The sequence below is a fragment of the Ochotona curzoniae genome, unplaced genomic scaffold, assembly GCF_017591425.1.
Source record: "Ochotona curzoniae isolate NIBS_2020 unplaced genomic scaffold, NIBS_Ocur_1.0 contig_2294, whole genome shotgun sequence".
In the NCBI taxonomy this organism is placed as follows: Eukaryota; Metazoa; Chordata; class Mammalia; order Lagomorpha; family Ochotonidae; genus Ochotona; species Ochotona curzoniae.
The window spans coordinates 811369-827045 of record NW_024465405.1 but is presented as its reverse complement, the minus strand read 5'-3'; the positions used below and the strand labels follow the sequence as shown (position 1 = coordinate 827045).

Genomic DNA, 15677 nt, shown 5'->3' with positions numbered 1-15677 from the left:
CCTACAGTCTTTAGCATGGCATTGCTTTCATATCTGTGTGTGTACACATTAGAACCTGTGAACCTGTCTCCAGGACCGGAAGAAACATTCCTTACAACGTGGGATCCCCTGTGTTTCAGTCTGGTCATCAGCTGTCACCAACGGTTCCCCACTTGTACCTGAACAAGGCCCATGACCTTGACGTTTGTCTTTGAGGTATGATACGGGATGGGCCTTTCCACAGTGCACACGCACTCATGGCTGTTTGTTTTAACTTTATTCCTTCACAGTGTGTTCAAGAGGTTTCCAGAAAGAGTAGAAGTTCTCGGGGGTAGAAAAAGGACTTTTTGTATTGCATCCCCGATTGAGAGATGAGAAGTTAAAAAACGAACCTGATGGGAAGACAGTGAGGGCTGAGGCCCCAGAGGAGAGGCCGGAGCAGACAGCTCCCTCTCTGGCATGGCCCCTTCTCTCGGAGCGGACCGTCTCCTTCCTTTTGCCTCAGCCCTGCCTACCAGAGGGACTGGACACATTCTAGGAAAGAAAGACAATCTCCTCAAATGAACGCTCTTGAGCACCCACGTCTGCCAGGCTCTGGCAAGCAGGAAGGTTTCTCAGCAGCCAGCCACCTCTGAGGGGAAGGGTTCCGAGCTCAGGGCAGCATCAGCATCTCACCGAGAGACAGGCAGCACCAAAGACCTGTGCTTGGGCAGCGATAGTGCTGAGCAGGGACTCAGCGCAGGATGGGCTGACGGCCAACAGCGAGAGGGACACAGGCAGACCTGGGAGCTGCAGGCACGAGGCCCTTTGTCAGGTCAGGGCAGCTCCCGATGGGAGGGTGCAGACTGAGGTATGCCTGGACTCAGGCCCAGCTGCAGCAAGACCTGCATGTCTCCATGTGTTAAAGGCCTCAGTCCTCGTGTGGCAGCATGTGCCTACTTGTTTCCTGATACTAGAGGCACTGGCCACAACCGCAGGTGCAGGACCCTTGTCAGCAGGTGTCCACATGTCCGTAGGTGATGAACCAGATGGAGAAATCCTGGCTGGGAGAGGCAACTGATAAATTAAGTAGAGACCCATGTCTATCTGTCCAAGTGGATGCTGTAAAGCTGCCTAAGGTGTCCAGGGTGGACCACAAGTGGTCCCATCCTTGACGTGTACAGGCTGAAAGTCACAGTTCAGCTCTCAGGACCCTATGCAGGACCCTGTCACTCACCCCCCTGGGCTGTTACCCTGCAGAAGGGCCAGGGGAGAGTGGTGAAGGCTGGAGTCTGGCCGCACTTGGGCAAGGCTGCCCAAAGGGGGCCTTCCCACAGGCCGTGCTTCTGTAAGATCCAAGATGCTTGCAGAAACTGACAGGTGGAACTCAAGGAGGGAAGGGTTGCACTGGACAGGAATGGGGGGTCTCCCTTCTCCTCTGGGCCCTTCATCTCAGCCCTAAATCATTCAAGCAGTCCAGTAACCCAGGTCTGTGTCACAAGCCCTTCCTTCAGTCCTGTACCCCCTTCAGCTCTGGCCCACCCTCTCTGCCTTGATTTCCCTCCCAATCCAAACTTCTTGAGGTTGCTCTCACCTCCCACCCACAGCCACTCTGCCCTGTCTGGCTGTCCCCTGTCACCTCCCTGGTACCTGCCCCACCCTCGAGCTTTGTCTACAACGCTCCATCACTTCTCCCTTGTGTTCTGGGAGTCCTGCTCCTGTCCCCCTGTGTGTGGTTTGATGTGTTTGTGGCATGTGCAGGTGTGTGTGCTGTATGTAGTATGTGGTATGTACAGGGTATGCTCAGGGGTGTGTGTAGCATGTACAGGTGTGTGTGCTGTGTGTAGCGCGTGGTGTGTATGTGGTGTTTGATGTGTTTGTGGCATGTGCAGGTGTGTGTGCTATGTGTAGTGTGGTGTGTATGTGGTATGCTCAGGGGTGTGTGTAGCATGTACAGGTGTGTGTGCTGTGTGTAGCGCGTGGTGTATATGTGGTGTTTGATGTGTTTGTGGCATGTACAGGTGTGTGTGCTGTGTGTAGCGCGTGGTGTGTATGTGGTGTTTGATGTGTTTGTGGCATGTGCAGGTGTGTGTGCTGTGTGTAGTGTGGTGTGTATGTGGCATGCTCAGGGGTGTGTATAGTATGTGCTGTGTGGGTGGTGTGTGTATGTGTGCTCTGTGTGCTGTGTATGGATGTGTGTAGCATGTGATGTCTGTGGTATGTGCAAGGGGTGTGGTAGAGTGTGTGCGTGGTGTGTGCTGGTGATGTGTGTACATATGAGTGTGATATGCATGCGCTGTGTGCCTGTGTGTAGTATAATATGTATGTGCTATGTGCAGGTATATGTGGTCATGTGTGTGGTGTTTGTGAGATGTATGTGTGAGTGTGTAGTATGCATGAGGTGTGTGTGTATGTCTGTGTGGTGTTTGTGTGGCTAGCTCCTGCTTGCCGAGTATGTTCCACATGCCAGTCCTTGCAGCCCTGCGCCCTCCCACATGCGTGCCCTCCCTCCTGGCGGGAGGAGGTAGAGAGAAGTCACTCACATGCCAGTCCTTGCAGCCCTGCGCCCTCCCACATGCGTGCCCTCCCCTCCTGGCGGGAGGAGGTAGAGAGAAGTCACTTCAGAGGACAGAGGCATTTGCTTCTCCCCACAAGCTGCCCTCACCTCCCCCTTCCCTGGGTAGATGAGGCCGTGTCCCCTGCCTGGGAGGTGGGGGGCCACAGCTTTCTGCGGGAGTGGGGTTACAGGCTACGGCAGACCAGCCCATCAGCTTGCCAAGCTTAAAGCTGTCGGACTAGCTGTTGTGAGGAGCAGGGCTTGGGTGCACACGCCTGGGTCCCCAGATGCTGCCACACACACCCACAGGGTGCCACATAACCCACAGGGGTGCTGCACACTCATGGGGTGCACACTCACAGGGGTGCCCCACATCCACAAGCTGTCACCCACCCACATGGTGCCCCACATCCACAAGGTGCCCCACATCCATGGTGCCCCACACCCATGGGGTGCCGCAGGAGCTTCTGATTTTCACAAAACGTCCATTTGGCTATGCCTAGAATAGTGATGCTTCGGCATTGGCCTATGATCCTGTTTTTGGATGAAATCAGTTTTGCAAACTAAGCTTTTCTGGTGGTTTGGTGGGGAGATGGGGCGGAGTGGGGCGTGCTGCGCCCTCTGGTGGCCGTCAACAAGCACCCCCTCATCTGTAAGCTGCTCATTGTCATGAAAAGGGAAAAATAAATTATTCCCTCCATGTGTATGGCCAAAAATAATAACAGTGGCTACCCACTTAGGACCAGAAGTACATAAGATGGTTGCAACATACCCCTTCATAGAGAAGTTGGGCATTTATTTTGGCCATGAAAAGCTGACTGAGACCCCAAGATGGCTGCAAACAAAGTGTGGGTACTCCTGGGGAGTTCTCCAGTGGAAGAAAAACACACTTCACGCCCATCCACAGTGGCAGACAGCCCCAGGCAGGAGCTGGCCACACACCCTGAGTTCCTGCACATGTTACAAAGGAAATGCATTCAAAGACGGCATCTCCCAAAATACCTGAGACTGGCATCAGTGACAAGGTGCTCTGGTCAGCCCCGCCCCCAACTACGAGAGGACACAGCAAACCACAGGGACCCGGACATTTCACCTCCATTACGGTCACTGCTCCGACTCGGGGTCCATGGAATACAGTAGAGGATACCCAATTCCACCCTGAGTACGCCATGGCACAGGGCACCCTGTGGGTGACGATCTTCCTGTTGGCAGAGCTTGAAGTTCTGTTTCGCCACTTGCTCTTAGGATGGGGCTGCCCCCTCTCCTGGGCGCTGCCAGCTGTGTGTTACGTATTGGGGTCCAGCTCTTGGCCACGGTTAGCATCCAAGTCTCTCCTGGCAGGTGTCTGAACACCCAGTTCTAACTGGAAACTATCATTCTTCTGGTCAAACTGACCGAGGAAATAGCATTTGTTGTGGAGGATTCTGAGGAAGTAGAAATAGGTGTCCCTAAAAATAGACTTTTTGGGACCCTGCGAGAAGCTGCCCTCTTGCTACAGCTCTGAATTCAGGCTACCAGTGATGGATTCTAGGGTTTTTGGGTTAAGTCAACTCTTTTTATTAATGTATTTCTTTACTTGGGTTTATTTGAAAGGTGGAGAGACTAGCATGAATCCACCCTTCACTGCTTCCCTACCCAAATGCCATAGCGGCAGGGGCTGGGCCAGGCCACCTGCACAGTGAGGGGACCCAGTTCTTGAGCCTCCACTGACACTTTTCAGGGCTTGCATTAGCAGGAAGCTGAGAGCCAGCCGCCCGACCCGGGCACTCGGCCACGTGGGGTGTGGGGGCCCGAGGCAGCAACTCCAGCACCGTGCCATCACCCACCCTTCTTACCTGCCTCTGGGCACTTGGCATGTCTCTAATTGTTTTTCTTTTCTTTCTTTTTTTTTAAGATTTATTTTATTTTTATTGCAAAATCAGGTATACAGAGAGAAGGAGTGACAAAGAAGATCTTCCGTCCAATGATTCACTCCCCAAGTGACCACAACAGCCAGTGCTGCGCCAATCTGAAGCCAGAAACCCCCTCCAGGATTCAAGTTGGCACTTTGATACGATGCCATTGTCACATCTAAATGAGTCTTAGCTCACTGCCCCGCAATGTTGGGCCCCTACGTATGACCTGAAAATTCCACATCTGGGACACTTTCCCTGGGAGACTAAATAGGACAGTGCAATTGACAAGAGGAATAATTAGAGGGCCCAGCGGCATGGCCTAGTGGCTAAAGTCCTCACCTTGAACGTGCCAGGATCCCATATCAGCACCAGTTCTAATCCTGGCTGCTCCACTTCCCATTCAGCTCCCTGCTTGTGGCCTGAGAAAGCAGTCAAGGACAACCCAAAGCCTTGGGACTCTGTACCTGTGTGGGAGACCCGGAAAGAAGTTTCTGGATGCTGGCTTTGGATTGGCATAGCACTGGCCATTGTGGCCTCTTGGGGAGTGAATCATTGGACGGAAGATCTTCCTCTCTGTCTCTCCTCCTCTCTGTATATCTGCCTTTCCAATAAAATAAGTAAATCTTTAAAAAAAATTTTTTTAAATAAGTCTTTTTTTTTAATGTATGCATGTTGAGGCCCAAGGTGGTAGCCTAGTGGCTAAAGTCCTCGCTTTGCATTCACTGGGATTCCTTAGGGACGCCGGTTCTAATCCCAGTAGCTCCACTTCCCATCCAGCTCCCTGCCTGTGACCTAGGAAAGCAGTGGAGGACGGCCTAAAGCCTTGGGACCCTGCACCCATGTGGGAGACCTGGAAGAAGCTCCTGGCTCCTGGCATCACATCGGTTCAGTTCCGGCTGTTGCAACCACTTGGGGAGTGAATCAGCGGATAGATCTTTCCGTCTGTCTCTCCTGTGTACATCTGCCTTTCCAATAAAAATAAATAAATAAATAACTCTTTTTAAAATGTATGCATTTTTTAGAAAGCAGGTGTGTACATTCTGGGGGTCTTAATATCTAGGGTCATAAAATGCTTTCCAGAAACGTTCACACTCACTTCCATGCCTCCTGGTAACCCCCATTCTCATACCAGGTGTAGCCTCTAACAGGGATGGACACAGGGCTCCAGGCTTGCCTGCGGCCAAGGGAAAAACCCCACACAGTTCCCAGAGCCACACACTGGCAGCGGCTCCCAAAGGAGTCCACGGAGTGCTGAGCTCAGCAACTCCTGCCTGACTCGCGGGAGGGTCCATGCTGTGCAAGGTCAGCCCTTTTTGGACGCTGGTGTCCTTCACTCCGGTCACACCGAAAGGAAGTCGGGTCACACAGATTCTGAGCAATGAGCAGCCTGGCGGGAAAGTCCCCACCCTTTGGCATGAAAGGGCACAATGAACCCAGAGAGCAAATCCTTGCAGCAGCACCTTACCCAGCCCCAGCACCTCGCCAACCAGTACAGGTCACAGGTGCACCTGCAGCAGTAAGACAGGTGGGCACAGGGGGGTGGGCTCTCATTCCTGGTTCATGAGCATCTCGTGCCACAGAGCTTGGCCACCAAGCATGCCCGACCAAGGCCCAGCGAGAGCACACGCAGGTCAGATTCACCATGGGCAAGGAGGCCCCCACTGTCCCATCCAGGCAGGACTGACTGCTGCCTCTTGGGTGGCCTGCCCACTTCTCTGTGCCTCTCAATCTTTCTCCACAGAAAGCAGATGTAGGGGCTGGCGACATGACAGAACAGGTACACCCGCCACCTGTAATGCCAGCATCCTTCCGGGGCACTGGTTTGAGTCCTGGATGCTTCAATTTTGGCTGGCCCAGCTCCCTACTAATGCACCTGGGAAAGCAACAGAGGATGGCTCGAGTCCTTGGGGCTTTATTACCCACACGGAAGACGCAGAGGAAGCTCCTACTCCTGACTTCAGCCTGGCCAGCCCAGGCAGCCACCTGGGGAATGAACCAGCAGATGGACTCTGTGTCTCTCTCCCTCTATATATAACTCTAACTTTCAAATAAGTCAAACTTCAAAAAAAAATGCAAATGTAATTCTTCCCAACAATTGGGTCCAAAGCCCAAGGCTCACTCGGATTGGACGATTAGGATCTCGTTCTGAACCTGTGTGGCTGAGGGGCAGGAGAGGCTGGGGCACAGATGAGTCACGCCAGAGAAATGGTGTCCTCACCCGAGTCTCGTCCCCACACTGTCAGTTTGGGAGCCTGGGGCCCTGCAGTGGCCCTTTACCAGCTGGGACTCTGGGCTGTGGAGGACAGAACGCACAGGCCGCTGCAGCTGAGGCCGGGAGGGAAGTGGGGGAGGGGGCCCACCATCTGTGTAGTCACACCAGCAGCTTCCATCCCTTCACAACACCCCCAAAGGGGCTGGCACACACAAACACCACGATGTCACCAGGCAATGAAAGCTCAGGGGACCACCGTCCCCACACACAGTCCACTGGGCATGGGGGGACTGTCCCCACAGTATCCGGGGATCTGCTCACAGGCATAGCTGGTCACGAGTGCTCCAGCAGCAGCCTGAAAAACCGGGGTCCCCACTCAGCTCTGCTTCTCTGCGAACAGCTTGGAGCTCAGCCCGAGGGAAGCAAGTCATGCATGGCCTCTTGCCAGCAGCCCTAATGTCCCAAGGCATGGCCTGACTGGGTCATGCGCCTACTCAGGCTGGAGACGGCCTCGAGGCACCTCAGCAAAGGGCTAGGAGGAGCCACCTGTTCTGCGCCCGGGTCTTGCCTGCCAGTGGGAGAGGGATTCTGCAGGCGCCTGCTGGGGAGAGTTAAGGCTTAGGGGCTGAAGGGATGGCTGCAGGGGCCAGCACCACCGCTCGCTGCCCAGTAGCTTCTGGACTCCTCGCTGGTGGCTCTTTGTAAGCGCACCTGGTTCTTGTTGCCATGGGCAGCAGCCCCATGCACGCCGCCTCCTGGCCGTGATCGATATTGCATGGTAGACACGGGGCCACCAGGCACCAGGCCACCGGTGCACATTAAGCACGGGACCACATAGCCTCTCCCATCGCCTCTCTGAACCCCAGCCAGGCACTGCGAGCAAAACTGAGGGGTCCAGGGAGGAGGGGCCCTGGGGACAGCTTCGCCCACTCCCTGTCAAAAAGGGCTTGGTGGCACCAGCAGCCAGACTGCCAGCATGAACCACACCTGTGTCAGAGCTTGAGCTGAAAGGCATGGGGGCGCTAGCCCAGGTGGGAGCTTAGGAGAAGGCAGACCTGTGGGACAACAGGCTGAGGAGGGGCCCAGGATGTCCACTCCTTAAAGCAGTCCCCACCAGGAGTAGACAGCGAGGGTGGGGAGGAGGCTCCCTAGGGAGCAGGGCTGACTGACACTGAGGACCCATGCTTGTGGCCCACAGGAGGCCTTCTTTTTTTTATATATATTTAAAAAATTTTTGTTTATATAGATTTATTTATTTATTGGAAAGTCAGATATACAGAGAAGAGGAGAGACAGAGAGGAAGATCTTCCGTCCAATGATTCACTCCCCAAGTGAGCGCAATGGCCAGTACTGCACTGATCCGAGGCCAGATCCAGACTTCTTCCAGGTCTCCCACACGGGTGCAGGGTCCCAAGGTCCTGGGCTGTCCTCTACTGCTTTCCTAGGCCACAAGCAGGGAGCTGGATGGGAAGTGGAGCTACTGGGATTAGAACTGGCGCCCATATGGGATCTGGCGCGTTCAAGGCGAGGACTTTAGCCACTAGGCCACTGCGTCCGTCCCCACAGGAGGTCTTGCAGCAATAGATTAAATGACAAATCCTGGGGGCCCTGGATCTGCGAAGGCTCGGGAGAGCTGGATCCTGGGGAGCCCAGGTATAGCTGCAACCCAGGGGAGGCCAAGACCACACAGGAGTCCCCCCTCCCTCCCGCTCCCCACAGGCTGCAGCTCTGGAAGGCCTAGGGTCTCCCCTCCGGGAAAAGACCAGGAGCTGGCACCATAGCATCCCATATGGACACTGATTCAGGTCCCAGCTGCTCCACTTCCAGTCCACCTCCCTGCTAATGTGCCTGGGAAATCAAGGAAAGAACGCCTAAGGGCTCAGCCCCTGGTACCCACGTGGGCAACCCAGAAGAAACCCCTGGCTCCTGGCACAGCCCCGAGCATTGTGGCCATTGGACAGAAGATTCTCTTGAATGAGTAAATCTTAGAAAGGAAGAAAGAGGGAGCAGGCAGGCCACGGGAACCGGGAGGCCCGGGAAATGGCCACCGGCTCTCAGAGTGGGGCGGGAGGAATGCTGCCCGGGAGGAGGGCTGAGGCTCCGAGCTCCCGGCACGGAGAAGCCAGGGCGACCTCCTGCAGTTACCCTGTGTCCACCAGAGGGCACCCGTTCCTCGCACATCTTGGAAGATTCGCGAGCCCCGGGCGCCCTTCCAAACTGGACTCGGGCTCTGTCCTCGCCCGGCGGAGGCGGTTCAGGAGACGGGGAAGGTGACCCCGAGCCCTCGGGGCAGGTCTCTAGGCGGGGGAGGGGGATCGTGTGCCAGGCTCAGGACTGGGGCAAAGTGTGTTCTGCCGGGGCAGCGAGGCCTGTGCAGGCTGGGTGGGGGTTGGCACGGGCTCAGCAGCGTCAGGGCATCCAGGGGCCCCAGCCCGGCAGCCCCGGACCTTCAAGTTTGCAGAGTGGGAGACGCAGGCCCAGCCAGATTCATCCCCTCGTCCCGGTTTGATGCATCTGCCTCGTCCGAGCCTGCCGGCTGAGCCTCTGACCTCTTTCCTGGGGAGTGGGCCGAGGCAGGGCTGCAGCCCGAGGGTCAGAGGTGGGTCCTTCACCGGCCGCAGACCTGCCCTACCTTGGATGTGCCAGGTTGCAGGGGAGGGGGCTGGGTGCCCAGTATGTCCCAGGTCCTAGAGACCCTCTCAGAACTGATAGCAACTTCAGGGTGGGGAGAGGATCCCAGCCCTCCCCCAGCCTTGCCCTCAGCAGCCCCCTTGCCAGCCTCTGGCCCCCGAGTGCCCCCGCACCAGGGAAGCCCTCCCCGCTCCCACAGCCCAAGGGCAGTGGCCGACACCTGCTGCTGCCACAGGCACTTGGAGAGGAGCCCATGGGGCGACGGGAAGGGCTGGAGCCGGGGTCTGTCCCCGTCCCCTCCCCCTGCCACAGCCCACTATGTAGACGATTGTGGGGGACAGGCACCAACACTGCTCCTGCTGTGGGCAACACTTGAGGGCAAGCAGCAAGGGCCCCACGCACACCCTCACACGCCCTTCTGGCCTAACGGGGTTCCCAGGAACCCGAGGCCTGCCTGCTCCAGGGACCCCAAGGGCTCCCATCACCTGCAGGGCCTTGAACCAGAGGCTCCCCGTCCCCAAGACCTCTGCACGCCCACAGGCCGTGGGGCTAGCTTCCCCACCCAGGGGCCCAGCTCGGCGTGGACGTGCAGGCCAGCTCCTAGTGTCCCTGGGAACCAGCCGGCGCGCCACCAGGGGGCACCACAGGAAGAGGCCACCAGCCACCCAGCACTGCAGGGACCTCCAGCCAGGGTCCCCCAAGCCCGAGAGCCCCCAAAGCCCAGGATAAGGGTCCTCCAAGCCCGAGACCCCACTGCAGCCCCCCCAGGACCAACGCCATCACACACACAGAAAGTACAGGCCCACGCAGCTTTGTTAGAACAACTCAGCAAAATAAAATTCCGGTTTATTGTTGGACAACATTGTTTCACACATACATCAAACAGGCCAAAAAAAATAAACAGCAACTTCATAGACAAAAAAAGGAAAAAAAGAAACCTTTATCTTTGGCCTTTTTAACCATCTCATACAAACCAACTACTTATAGTACAGCTAAGTACATACACAACGAAAGTTACTGGAATGCTCGGAATAAGATTGTTTTTTTGTCGTGGTTTTTGCTTTTTTTACAAGGTTTGCTTTCTCCTTTGAGATCAGGATGGACATGGTCACACCACAAGTAAAGGTGGGAGGACAGAACGCTCGAGGCTGGGCTGGTCATCCCCAGGTTAAAAATGGCTGACCCCTAACAATATGTACAAAAATATAAAATGTAAATAAAAAATACAAACAAATTTTCCTTTTTAAAGTACTTTTAAGAAAAAAAGCAGGGCCTGGACGTTTTGGTTCGTTTGCCCCCGTGTCGGCGAATTCGCGTGGGTCTGTGGTGGGGTGCGGGGCGCTGCCCGGGCGGGCGGCCTCTCTACTCGCAGGTGACCACGTGGGGATTGCGCGGGAAGGAGGTGCGGGCGGGCGTCCCGCGCCTAGTCGTCCTCGTCGGTCTTCTGCTTCTTGGTGTCCACCTCGTCGTCCTGGGCAGAGGAGAGGCTCAGCCGCCGGCCCCGCACAGCCCGCCCCGCACAGCCCGGCCCCGCACAGCCCGGCCCCGCACAGCCCAGCCCCGCACGGCCCGGCCCCGCACCCACCTCGTCGTCCTCGGCTGCCCGCTTGCCCGTCGCGGCCTCGGCCTCCTCGTCCTCGTCGCCGTCCTCCTCCTCCCCTGCGAGCGGAGGCACGCGGTGACCGCACGGCGCTGACCCGCCCGCCCGCCCGCCCCAGGCCCCGGGCGGCCACTCACCGTCGCCCTCTTCCTCCTCCTCCTCTTCCTCGCCGCCTTCCTCCTCCTCCTCGTCTACCTCGTTGTCGGCCTCCTGCTCCCCGTTCTCCTCATTCTGGGGTGCAGGGGGGCGTCAGCTGGGCCCTGCTCTCCCGCCCCTCGCCCCCCGGCCCGCCCGGCCGACCCCCGGCCCACCCCCCGCGCACTCACCGCGTTGCCGTTGGCGGGAGCGTCTCTCCCGTTCTCGGCCTCCTCCACCACCTCCTTCTTCTCCTTCAGGTCCTGCGGCAGAGCGCCGGGGTGAGCGGCGGGCCCCGCGCCCCCGACACCTGCCGCTCCCGCCCCGCAGCCCGCGCGCACACTGTCGCCCCCTGGCGGCGGAGCCCGGCGCGCGGTGGGGGCGGGGAGGCCGCGGCGCGCAGGCGCAGTCCCCCTCCCGCCGGCGCCCTCGGCGGGGCCTCGGCCCGCACCGCGCAGCGAGCACGTGGCCCGGCGGCCGGGCACCCCGCGCACCCGGGCCCCGCACCAAGCCCGCGGCCCGCGTGGAGCACGCCGAGTCCCGCGGGAGGCCGCGCCGGCGCCCCGAGCGCCCCCCACGCGCCCGCCCGGCACGCGCCCGCCGCCCCCCGCGCCCAGCCGGCCGCCCTCCCCAGGCCGGACTCCCGGGCGCTGGCCCCGCGGGGGCGCCGAGCCCGGCCGGGCCGCTCGGGCGCGCGGGAGGCGCTCCGCCGGGAAGGGCGCGCCGGGGCCACCTGGCTAAGGAGACGCCAAGGTGACACGCGCCGATGCCCGCAGGGGCGCCGGCCGGGCTGCGGGTGCAGGGGGAGACGGCGCAGCCCGAGGCGCCCCGGCGCGGGACCCCGGCCCGCCCGCGCTCCGCCCGCAGCCGAGCCCTTCGCACCTCGGAGGCCGGGGGCCGGGCGCCCTATCAGCGCGGCCTCAGATAAGCCGCCAGCGCCGCCCGTGCGCGCCAAGCCCGGCGTCCCGGCGCCTAACAAAGAGCGCCGCCGCCGCCTCCCGCAGCCGGCCCGCGCCCGCACACGCGCCCCGGCACTTCCGATCCCCCACGCGCTCCACTTGCAAAGTTATTTCCGTGCGCCCGGAGAGCCGCCGGCCCCGCGGCCCCGGACCGCCCCGCGCACGCCGCCCGCCCAGCGAGTCGCAAACAACTTCCGAGGGCTGCGGGACCCGGCGCCTGCCGCCCGCGCGAGTGCCCCCTCGGCCTCCCGTGCCAAGCGGCCGCCTGGCGCCCACACCTCCCGGGCCCCGCCGTCCCCTCCCCCGCGCACCCCAACAAAGGAGCGGGTGCCCCGCGCCGCTCCCCGCTGCCCCGTGGGGGGAGCAGTCCCGCCGCCGGGAGCCCGACCCGGGGGCCCCCCGAGCCTCACCTTGGTGGTGATCTCGGAGCTGGTGTCCACGGCCGCGTCGGACATGGTGGAACGCGCCGGAGAGCGGATGCAGCGCACTTGGAGAGAAAAGCGCGAGTTCGGGGACTCTGGCGCGAGAGCTGCCGGAGCGGGCGGCGGAGAGCGAGGCGGGCGGCGGAGGCTGCGGCGCGGGGGAAGCGGAGCCCGGGAACAATGCAAAGATGGCTTTTCCGAGCCGCCAGTGGGGGACTCACGCGGCGCCGGGACCTTTCATATAGACTAGTGGGCGGAGCTCGCGCTCCGGGGCGCGGACCCCATTGGCTCCGCGCGGGGAGCGGGCGTTCGCTCATTGGCTCCAATCCGAACAATGGGCAAGCGTGCTTAAAGCGCCAGTGCCTCGGCGCGGCCCGCGCTGCGCAGTCGCCGGCCTCCCTGTCATTCAGAGCCCCGGGGTCCGCGGCGGCCCGGCGTGGGGGAGGCGGACGCGCGCCCCCGCCGCGCGCTCCCGGGGCGCGCCCCCGCCGCCTGGCCGCGGCTGCTGACGCAGGAAGCCCGAGCGCGCCAAAGCCGCCCGCCCAGCCCCCCGCCGCTCGGAAGGCGGGAGGGGGAGGGGAGCGGCGGCCGGGCTCGACGAGACGCCCGCCCCGCACCCCGCCATCCCGGGCCCCAGCTCCCGCAGACGGGACGCGCCACGGCGAGCGGCGGGGTCACGAGGCCGAGACCCACGCACCCGGGGCGCGCCGTCCTCGCCTCACGTTCCTCACACGCACAACCATAACACTCCCGGGCGCGGGTGTCCCGAGGTTGCGGGACGAGGACCGCGTCGCCCACCGCAAGTGCTAGCGCCCGCCGCCCTCGTCAGCCGACGAGTGGGCTCGGGAACGGACGCACCCCGGGGGCTCGGGGCCCGGTGCGGGATCCGAGCCTCGAGCGGACGGCCCGGCTTCGCCCCGCACACGGTCCGCCCGCCGCACAGCTGGGCTCCGCGGCCGTCGCGTGAGCCCCGCGGCGATCACCTCAGGGTCCCGCCCGACCCTCGGGGCTGCCCCCGCCCGACCGCTTCGGGGCTGCGAGGAAAACAAGAGCGTCGCGGGGCGCGGGAAGGACAGTCGTCCGTTAGGCTAGTCGGGCTAGTCCCTGGGGGTGCTCTTTGGGGCGCTGTTCAAGGGGCCATGTGGAGCCCCGACCCAACGTTTAGCCACACTCAAGATGGCGCCGAGCTCTGCAAGCGTGGCGTGACGTGGCGTTCCAATCCACGCATACGACCCGAAAACCGAAAAACACCCACTCTTTATCGCCACCGCAATTGACTATCGAGCTAAGAACTCTGCTCTGTGGAAGCAAACACTGGAATAGGTGGAATGCTAGTCAAGAAAAACGACCTGTGCCACACACAAGATGGCGACAGATGGCGTTCGTCCGTGTGTTGCCAGAAGGGGGCGCCCGACACGGTAGGCGGGACTCCGGATGAACGAGCGCTCATTGGCTGAGAGTGGCGGGCGAACACAAAGTTGACGCTTTGCGTCCAGCCATTGGCGGATGCCGCCGTCTGTCTCCTGGGCCGCCTGATCTGGGAGTCGGGAAAACCCGGAGTCAGGGTTCGGGGATAGAGGACGTTTGCCAAGTTGAGCAGAGCTTGAAGTCGGGGCGAGATGAGGAACTGAATCGCCCTTCTCTGTTCCCTAGGGTCTTTAACCCGCTCGTCCATCCCCACCGCGAGGTCTCCTTGGCTGAAGGGCCCGCGGGAGGGAGGGACGCCACCGGGCTCATCCCCCCCCCGCTCCCCTGTCCCGCGCGCGTCAGTCCCGCATCCTTTGCTCTGTTAGGTCCATCTGGCTGCTGGCCCGTGGGGTTCTCCCTGGGACGGGGGCTGAGACTTGTCCTTTGGGGAGATGCCCAGGCTCGCGGGGCGCCGCGCCCCCTTCCCGCTGCACCGGGCGCCCTCTGCACCCGGCGAGCCGGTTGGCTGAGCGGACGCCCGCGGGGGTCTCAGCCCTGTCCCGAGGGGCCTCCTTGGCTGGAGCTGGGATTCTGCTCTAGGGGGGCGCGCGCCAGCCCCTGGGGACGCTCGCCGTGAGGCCGCCGAGCACCACGCGCCCGACTCTTTGTTCGGCCCCCGCCCCGCCCGCCGTCGGCGGCCTCACTGCCGCGCCCAGCCGGGGCCGCCGTTTCCAGATGGGGAGAAAGGGCCCCGGAGCGGGGGCGGCTTCTCCCCGCGCTGCCTCCACGCAGCCCCAGTTCCTCGCCGAGGCATCGTGGGGTTCCCAGGACCCCCCACACGCGTGCGGTGAGAGCGTGCCCTGCGCCAAGTCTCAGCCATCGAGGCTTCCTCCCACGCTTGGGGGTTGTTTGGACTGCGACAAACAACGTGACTGCCCTGGATCTTGGGGGTGGGGGGATGTGAATTTCCCTCGAAGAACTGCTTTGCCTGACGTTGCCCATGAACCTAGCTTTGCTCTAAATAAATAAGTGAATTAATAAATAAGGGGGGAGACGCAGAAAGCTCAAGCCCACTCCGTTGCAGGAACACCTAGCATTCCCTGGCCATGACCCTGCACTCATACTTGGAGTCTTCTCGATTATTCTTGTGACATAGGTCGGAGCATGACGGGGTTGGATGGCAGCAAACAGACGTTTCTGTATGTGAAAATCACATTCGGGTTTCCATCTCTTACCACCGCGTTTATAAATGGAAAAAGTAGACGTGACTATGGCAAGGGACTTGGGGGTTGGAGGGCTACAGCCCTCGAATGGAGAGATCTGCACGGGTCGCTGGAGCCAGAGTGGACACCAGCTCCCTGGGTCTCTTACTCACTCGCGGGGAGTGTGCTTTCTGGGACCCAGGAGTGGTAACTCCTGCCTGGCAGCTGCTGAAGGGGCAGTCCGTCCAGTTACTTCCACTCCCGGGAGGCGTCTCTGCTGTGTCACAGGTCAAGGAGCCTGCGTAGCTTTGTCCTTCAGAACCTCTCAGGACTGGCCTTCGAGCCTCGGGGGCCCTCGTTTTCTCAGCTGGCCCAGTGCCCAGCCGTGGGTGTGCAGGAACTTAGAGTTGCCCCTGCACCGCAGCCTGCAGACCCTGCCCGATCCAGACCCTTTTAGTTCATCTGCCACTACCTCGTGGACACTCAGATTTACAACCTGAGCCTCATTGCTTATCTCACACACAAAACCAGCAGAACAGCCAGGGTTTCAATCCCAGCCCTAATTGAACTACAAAATATATATATATACTAAAAAAAAAAAAAAAAAAAAAAGAATCCCAGCCCTGCCAGAGCCACAGGTAAGCTAATCTCCTAGCAGGACCTCCTCTGCACCGCTGTGATGGGCATGAATGGGTTAAG

At 60.4% G+C, this 15677-nt stretch overlaps 1 protein-coding gene across 1 annotated transcript; it reads right to left on the bottom strand.

Moving 5' to 3' along the window:
* Nucleotides 1-10064: 10064 nt before the first annotated feature.
* PTMA (prothymosin alpha) lies at nucleotides 10065-12549 on the bottom strand. The gene is made up of 5 exons (XM_040972289.1): nucleotides 12358-12549; nucleotides 11180-11251; nucleotides 10991-11084; nucleotides 10839-10912; nucleotides 10065-10724 (listed from the first exon to the last, which is right to left on the bottom strand). Exons 1-5 carry the CDS (start codon nucleotides 12400-12402, stop codon nucleotides 10677-10679), a joined length of 333 nt encoding a protein of 110 aa, XP_040828223.1. The 5' UTR covers nucleotides 12403-12549; the 3' UTR covers nucleotides 10065-10676.
* Between the last annotated feature and the right edge of the window lie 3128 nt (nucleotides 12550-15677).

Coding starts and splice junctions, on each gene's coding strand:
- PTMA (XM_040972289.1), bottom strand. CDS start 12,402: ATGTCCGACGCGGCCGTGGACACCAGCTCCGAGATCACCACCAAG. Junction 10,913..10,990: donor GGAGGAGGAAGAGGGCGACG/GTGAGTGGCCGC, acceptor CTCCGCTCGCAG/GGGAGGAGGAGGACGGCGAC. Junction 10,725..10,838: donor GGGCAGCCGAGGACGACGAG/GTGGGTGCGGGG, acceptor TCCTCTGCCCAG/GACGACGAGGTGGACACCAA.